This window comes from Triticum aestivum, chromosome 6D (genome assembly GCF_018294505.1).
Source record: "Triticum aestivum cultivar Chinese Spring chromosome 6D, IWGSC CS RefSeq v2.1, whole genome shotgun sequence".
NCBI lineage: Eukaryota > Viridiplantae > Streptophyta > Magnoliopsida > Poales > Poaceae > Triticum > Triticum aestivum.
In genome coordinates, this window is record NC_057811.1 from 340,630,780 (window position 1) to 340,639,097 (window position 8,318).

Here is an 8,318-nt window from a genome sequence, read left to right on the forward strand (position 1 = left end):
GCCGGAACCCGAAATCCGACAAAGTCCACGTAACCCCTTGCGTACATAATATATTCGACACAAATATAACAGTTCTGCTAGAGCTGCTTTGAGTGAAAGAAAAAAGGCATTGGCTAGATGTTGAAATAAATTTGGGTCAATTGATTTGCTTTGAGCCGTCGGATGCTACATGGACGACTAGATCAGCCTTTTCAACCTCCCAAAATGGTTATTGTACATCTTCTTCAAACCTCGAACTGCCCAATCTACCGCCGGCCTAATCGCCTGCTGCTGCCGCCCGCGACGCTACACGTGCCAGCCTCGCCACTTGGCCCTCCCCCAACCGCCGCCCACCGCCGTGCTTCCTCCACACCCCCCCCCCCCCCCCCCCCCCCGCCCCCCGGCCATCCCTCTAACCCTGGCCATGATGCATTTTTTCCGGCAAACTACACCCCCAACACCCCTAAGATAGATCATGTGGCAAGCTGCCACCCTAAGATATATCATGGGGCAGCTTCTCCGGCGAGTGGCGCCTGCTTCTGCCTTCCCTGCAGCGACTGTCTACTTCCTATGAAAATTGACTGACCCAAATTCTATTTTTAGGCGACTTACATTTAGCTATTGTGAAGAGAGGAAAAAATAATCTGCTCAGGTCAAAAAAAGAAAAGAAAAAACGTTTTCTATGGAGGCTATATGGCAATTTTGAGTTTACGCGCCACCTGCGTAGCCTTCAAATACACAGAGTATAATAAATTCTCAGTAGTCACCTGCGTAGCCTAAGTAGAGAGTTTTGCCAGAACTTTACCAAGGCAATTCATACATTTTGTACCATACACACCACGCATATCTACTGCTTACAAACCCACCGACCTTCAGATCGAAGCTAAATGCTAATGGAGTAGCCACGACATGCCCGCGAGCTACTACGAATCACCCACGCGCTGGCCATTATTAGCCATCGAGTTTTCTTTGAAGAACTTCTTGGAAGATACGAGGATGGGGCTACGCACGACGTGCTTGCGCGAGACCCACTTGAGCTGCCCTTCCGCGATGCGCTCCTTCATCTTCTGCCCGTCCTTGGTCCTGATGGTCACCGTGAATGTCTGCACCTGGTTCACGTCCCTGAACCCGAGTATGTCCGGCGTCACCTTCGCCGACAGCGACGGCGGGAGCTCGACGGACGCGGCGTACACCCCTACGTCGTTGTCGACGTTTGTGAGGGCGCGGCTGACGTTCACGGCGTACGGCTCCTTGTCGAGGTAGACGGTGATGGACGGGTAGTTGAGGTCCTTCTGGTGGATCACCGGCAGCTGCTTGCACGACAGCGGCGGCGCCGGGTGGATGATCGAGCTCACCTCGTGGTCGTTGTAGCCGAGCCCGCACAGGTACGGGATGTAGTCATGGGCGCTTTGGTTGTACACGAGCCCGGGATTCATGGCTCTGGTGGGGTTGATGTAGCCGGCGCCCATCGAAATCAAGTTGGCCGGCAGCCCGTCCTGGTCCAGCATCGGCATCCGGCGGCCGTCCCTCGTGTCGGTCGTCGTCATCATGGCCGACTTGATGGCCGCCGGAGACCAGGTCGGGTGCGCTTTCTTGATCAGCACGGCGACCCCGCTGATGTGCGGCGTGGACATGGACGTGCCGGACATGATGTCGAACTTGTACGCCATCTCGTTGGGCGGCTGGGCGAGCCCGTTGGGCATGGGGACGGCGGCGATGATGTTCACTCCCGGGCCGGTGATGTCGGGCTTGAGAATCCCCTGGTTTTGCCTGCTCGGGCCCCGTGACGAGAATGGCGCCACGACCGGCGCCATGCGGTTGCCGAGCAACGCCCCTTTGAAGACCAGCTGAGCGGTCGGGCTCTGCGTGGAATTCACGTACGCCATGATCTTCTCCAACCACTTGGATTCTACTTGCGTTGCTGGGAGGGCATGCGCCTTGGGTGAGATCACCGAGCCAGCCTCCTCCGGTTGAACGATGATCATGGCGATAGCGCCGGCGTCGTGCAGGATGCTTCCCTTCTCGAGGTTGGTCAGGTTGCCGCCGGAGATGCAAAGCATTATCTTTCCGGCGACTTGCTTGGCCGTCAGGACGGTCTTGTCCGAGCATGTGCCGTCGGCGGCAGTGTCCATCACCAAAGGCTGCTGCACGCTCACGTAGGTGCTCGGCTGGTAGTGCGATTCGCCGTTGATCACAAGCCCATTGCCAAACTTGACGTCCGCAGAGAAAGTCCGGTCAGTTGTGGCCGCAGCCACGGTGAGCAGCCACGGGGCCTCGTTGGCAACTGTGGCCGGGGACGGGCCTTGGTTCCCAGCCGATGTGCAGACAAAGACGCCTCTCATGACGCCGCTGAATCCCCCCAGCGCAATGGGGTCGGCGGCGAAGTCTCCGGCGTCATCAGCGCCGAGCGACATGGAGAGCACGTCGATGCCCTCGTCGAGGGCGTCGTCGATCGCCGCGAGTATGTCGTCGCGGTCGCAGCCCTTGCCCACGAAGCACACCTGGTAGAAGGCCAGGTGCGCGCGGGGCGCCATGCCGGCCGCCGTGCCGAAGCCGCTGCCCATGGCGTTGGCACCCGGCACGAACGCGCCGGCCGCCGTGCTCGACACGTGCGTCCCGTGCGCGCTGTCGTCGATGGGCAGAACCGGGTCGTCGATCCCTTCCCACCTCCACTTGGCCGACTCGTAGAAGGAGCGCGCGCCGATGAGCTTGTTGTTGCACACGGAGCGGTTGAAGTCGCAGCGGCCCTTCCACTTGGCGGGCGGCGGCGGCATGCCGGTGCCGTCGAACGACGGGTGCGCGCCGGCGATGCCGCCGTCGAGGATGCCGATGATCATCCCCTCCCCCATGTTGGTCCTGTTCCAGACGCCGGCGTGGAACAAGGGGCCGGTGAGCCCGAGCATCCGCGGCGTGTGCGTGGTCGTGAGCTGGTAGGTCTGCTCCGGCAAGGCCTTGAGGAACCAGTCCTTCTCGCCCATATGGTGCAGCTCGTCGGGGGTGAGGCGGGCGGCGAAGCCATTGATGACGGTGCGGTAGGAGTAGATGAGGCGTTCCGCGGCGCCCGGGTCCGCGTCGAGCTGCTCCTTGGCCTGATCGCACACGGACGCCACCAGCGAGGCGTGCCAGCTCGACACGGTCTTGTACACGTTCCGGTCGTACTCGTACGGCGTGCGCACGATGACGAGGTAGTTCTTGTGCTCGCCGTGGTCGTTGTGGGCAACGACGGCGGTGGCGGTGGCGGCCACGAGGAGGAGGGCGGCCAAGCGCCCCGGATAACCCATCGGAGAAGAAGCAAAAGCTAGAGAGGAAGGCCAAGGGGGCCGAGAGAAATATGCAACTTGTCCCAAACTTGTGCATGCGTGGTCGATGCGCCTAATATAGCAACGGCATGCAGGATTTGAGGCGGACTGTTTGCGCCACGAGCTCCATTGTTACGCTTCATTCGAGCATGGCAGTGCATGTGGGGGGAAACGGAAGAGGACTCTGCACCCCACGTTGCCGAACACTGAGATGGAAATGCCGGTATAAATGCACATTTATCAAACCCAACTATTGATCGTTCCTACAAACCGTAGAGATCGATTTCAACGCGTCACCTGTCAGCAAGCCATTATGGTGTACATTCATATGGTGTCCATTCATATTTTGAGACGAGACGGAGGTAGTACTAGATACGTGGTGCGGCTTGTCGCGCATTGCCCTCGAAAGAGCGAGCACCATACTTGAGTCTTCATTATTAAGTACCGTAAATTCAAACTGCATACTCATTTTAAGACGGAGATAGTACTAGATACGTGGTGCGGCTTGTCGCGCATTGCCCTCGAAAGAGCGAGCATCATACATGAGTCTCCATTATTAAGTACCGTAAATTCAAACGGCATACCCACAAGTAATCTAGCACACATCAAATTGTCGTACAACATAAACAAAGGAAATTGCATGGATTACATAGGTAGGAAATACTATAAAATTTGACGGGAACATAAGAGTATAAATGAATACAAAAGATTCTATGCTGAGTTGTAACATTTGAATAAGCATCGCTTGAATTCATTAAGGTTTTCCAGATTGTACAAACTCACTGGGATTGGCATCTGCGACTTGCAACGCACCGATATTGCGATGCGCGTGCGTTGGCTCTAGCTTCTCGCGACTGACCCACAACGCCCCTGGCGGAACTTACCACCGCCATGCAAGCCCGAGGTTCGACAAATATTCCGCACCTCCACTTCTTGGACTCTCAGCGACGGGCGAACTTGCAAATTCTGGTTTGATCACTGGCTCGACGGCGCTTCCATTGCCGAGATTGCACCAGCGCTTACTTCTCTCGTTCCTCGACACCGGCGGAAGCAACACCTCGTCTCGGAGGCTCTAGACTCCCAACCTTAGTTCCTTGACATTGGTGGCAGCCTGAGTCCAGATGCCACGGTTCAGTACGTCGATGTTTGGTGTCGTCTTCGCGGCATCACTCTATCTTCCTCCCCAGACTAGATCCGCTGGCGTTGGACCGACAATGGCGCCTACTCGGTGTGTTCCTGCTACTTCGTTGGAAACCTTGGGCTCCGCTTAGCGTCAAGGTCTTCCTATGGCTTGCGGGCCTTGACAAATGCTGGATAGCATGGCACCTCGCCCATCGAGGCTTGCCACATGCTCCTGCTTGTGTCCTTTGCGACCAATGCGACAAGACTATCCACCACCTACCGGTCAGTTGTGTCTTCGTCCGTAGCATCTGGCACAAGGTGTTTCGCTCGTGCGGTCGTGCCGCATCCCGGCAATGCCACCCGACAACTCCTCTGATTTCTACGAATGGTGGTCATCGATCGAAAATTTGGCACGAGACACCTAAAGACACTCGCACCCCTGCGCGGCCGAGTAAACTTTCCCAGACTCTTCTCCTGCCTGCGTGGCACCACCATTCCTGCTCCCCCCCCCCCCCCCCCCCCCCCACACGCGCCGCCATTGCCATCGATGATCGCGGCTCCAGCCGGAATGGGTTGCCAAGACCCTTCCGCCACCCCATTGGCCACCGACATTGTGTCACCGCCGCTAACGACCCCCGCGTTGCCGCTCGCACCGAAGAAAGATTGGACATAAAAGGTGTTGTCCAGATAACTACACCGGCTGCTGCCGCCGGTCGCAAAGTCGACGGGGTGGCCCTGGCCTCTCCGGCGACTATAGGTCGCCCGCCCGATGCTCCCATCGGCGCCAAGCGTTCTAGGAAGCCGACCACCGCCGCATCGGCCCTATTCGAGGAGGCGACAAAGAGAGGGAAGAAAGCCACTCCCGCGCCTCGTGCAGCGGCTCAAGCCACCCCTACGGCCAGTGCTCCGGCACGTCCAGCGGCCGCAGCCGGCAACAAGGCCCCCGGCCACAAGTGCTTGATGAAATGCCTACAAGGTAATTTATTTTTGCTTTTTTCATTTTGGCCTATGCATTGAGTTGATTGTTGGCAGTCGATAGATGATCTAGTTTGTTGCTGTTGTCGTAGTGTGGAGATGAACACGACCGAATTGTTGACGTCCTTAGAAGCGTGGATGAACTCAATTACATATGTTTTAATTTGAATATCTCAATCCGTGAAACTATAGCTTGTTAACGGTTTATATATTTTGCATGTTGATTTGAATGATCGATGATATGTTGTCCAATTGTTTGTACATTACTAGGCAAAAAGAATTGAGCAAAAAAATTACTCCACTAAGTTTAGGGGGTCGGCCTTGGTTAGAGGAATAAAATTTTACTCCTCTATGTTTACTCAGCCATTTACTCCAGTATTTTTTAATGGATAGGCTAGCAGATGCCCTTGGGTACAGATGCACGCTCTACGAGGTCTCCCTACCCCTCCCATGGCGCCTTCTGAGTTAAATTGAAACCTCCGCACCTTGATCTGCCATGCACTTCACCTTGAGCGTCGGCAACTCGTCATCCATGTCAATATCACCAGGGTGGCTCGGGACCCTACTAGTGGTCGGTGTGGCGACGACGGCTCCGATGGCCGCTGTGAAGCGCGCACGACCGACCGCTCGTGTTGTGTCGACCTCTGCAAGCCAAACAATAACACCATGTTCATCGCGTCTACCAATATTTTGAGCACTAGCCAGCTACGCGCCAGCCGGTCTCAGTGGCGATTCAAGCGGCATTGTTGGTCGATGGGCATCTCCATCATGGTTGAGAGGGGCCATGACGCTTACAGTGGCGACCGAAAGTTGCAGTGGAGGAGGTCCGGAGGAGGGGGAGAGGAGGACGGGGGAGGTGGGGCACGAGGGTGTTTTTTGACCTAACATATCGTGTGTGTGTGATCATGCGTGCGTAGGGTCGTATGAGACGGAAGGTGGACGGGCGGGGTGGATAGTTTATCGGGGTTTTCATGGAGTAATGGTACAAAAGGTTACTTAAAATTTATGATGTGGAGGATTATGATTAGTAAAAGGGGAATAATGGGGCTTACCGTAGTTGAATTTGGGTGATGGAGGAAAAAGAAAAACTTACTTTAGAAAGTTAAGTAAAACGTTTGTAAATTCTTTGTAGGTCTAGCATATTGGTTTCGGTGTGTACTACCTAGGTTGAATTGATGAGAAGAAAGGAATGTCATGCCAAAAACCGGAAACGGGAGCTGGGCTCGTGCCATCGATGGAGTTGTGACGGTGCCAACGGCAGCAGATTTTCCCCTTTTTAATAGAAGAAGAACTAGAGATCCACAAGTAGCAAGAGAGATAGAGACGTAAGGGGGAGGCAGGCTGGAGAGACAAAAGCAGTGATGGGTTCAGCTTCGTCGTCGCTGGGCACGAAGGTAGGAGTCGCTCCGTCCCCAGAGAGCACCGCCCCCGCCGCCGCGTCTCTCGATGAGGCGGCCGACCGCGCCGGTGGGCCGGTCCGCACGCTTACCTGCACTTGCTGGGGCGTTCTTAGCCTCGTAGGAACCCCGGGCGCTGATTGCGCTCTCCACAGTTCCGCAGCCTCCAGCACCGTTTCCACCAAGACCAGGAAGAGTTGCGAGGCCTGCAAATTCATGGCGGCCGGGCCGTGTCGGGACCCCTTCGTCAAGGCGATGCGTTGCGCCAAGTATGCTGCGAGCAACGACATGGATCCCAAATTCTGCTCCGACGCTTTCCAAAAGATGTTCAGCTGTATGGAAGCCAACAAGTACTATGAGGACATCGACCGCTGGGTGATTAACTATCAAACCCAGCCCTCTACAGAGTACGACGGGATCCACGTCTAGCTTTTCTTCATACTAGTAGTTTGCAATATCATAGTATTAGATGCTCGTTTGCTATCCGTAGTGTCCGAGTTAATTCGTCTGTTATCAGCTGGATGAACCAGTGTCTTATTTGCTCGAAATTTACTGTTTTTGTGTATGTGTTGATAAAACAAGCACTGCTACATGGACGATGTTTTCACGCACGACACAAAATTGCAGCCATGTATCCCTGTAGATCAGTGGGCTACAGCCGTCGATCAGAGTGTCGCATGATTTTCGCCCGGCAACGATCTGATCTGGAGACCTCCTATCTTTCTGTGATCTGTGCTGCGCCTCTGGTCGCCGGAAATAGCCGGATCTGAGGCTTTCCTAATTCGTGAGCCGCAGATTAACTTTCATATTGTTCCTTGCCTCGTGACCTGTGCTGCGGCTCTGGTCATCGGAAAATAGCCGGATCTGAGGCTCTCCCAATCCGTGAGCCGCAGGTTAATCTTCGTCTTGTTCTTTGCCTTGTGATCTGTGTTGCGGCTTTGGTCGCCGGAAATAGCCGGATCTGAGGCTCTCCCAATCCGTGAGCCGCAAGTTAACCTTCATCTTGTTCCTTGCCTTGTGATCTGGTCACCGGAAATAGTCGGATCTGATGCTCTCCCAATCCGTGAGCCGCAGGTTAACCTTCATCTTGTTCCTTGCCTTGTGATCTGTGCTGCAGCTCATAGCCGGATCTGAGGCTCTCCCAATCCGTGAGCCGCAGGTTAACCTCCATCTTGTTCCTTGCCTTGTGATTTGTGCTGCAGCTCTGGTCGCCCAAAATTGCCGGATCTGAGGCTCTCCCAATCTGTGAGCCGCTGGTTAACCTTCATCTTGTTTCTTGCCTTGCTGACCACCAAGGTGAACTAGATAGGTGGCGCGGCAACAAGCGGCGATCAGTTGTAAATAACCGTTTAAGATGATTAGGCTAAAACAATATAAAGGGATTATCATTAATTATAAAACAGGATCTACAATTTTCTGAAAATGTTAACTTGCCGTATAAGCATTAGCTAGAAATTCATAGAAGTATCGTACTAACTTTGTACTAACTTTATTTTGAAACAGAGGGATGATAAGTGTCTCAATTTTGTACTAACTTTATTTTGAA

At 54.5% G+C, this 8,318-nt stretch overlaps 1 protein-coding gene across 1 annotated transcript; it reads right to left on the minus strand.

The window, feature by feature from the left end:
• Positions 1–662: 662 nt before the first annotated feature.
• Positions 663–3,675, minus strand: LOC123142608 (subtilisin-like protease 4). The gene is made up of 3 exons (XM_044561446.1): positions 3,576–3,675; positions 3,469–3,484; positions 663–3,351 (listed from the first exon to the last, which is right to left on the minus strand). Exons 1-3 carry the CDS (start codon positions 3,673–3,675, stop codon positions 903–905), a joined length of 2,565 nt encoding a protein of 854 aa, XP_044417381.1. The 3' UTR covers positions 663–902.
• Between the last annotated feature and the right edge of the window lie 4,643 nt (positions 3,676–8,318).

Coding starts and splice junctions, on each gene's coding strand:
- LOC123142608 (XM_044561446.1), bottom strand. CDS start 3,675: ATGCGCGACAAGCCGCACCACGTATCTAGTACTACCTCCGTCTCGTCT.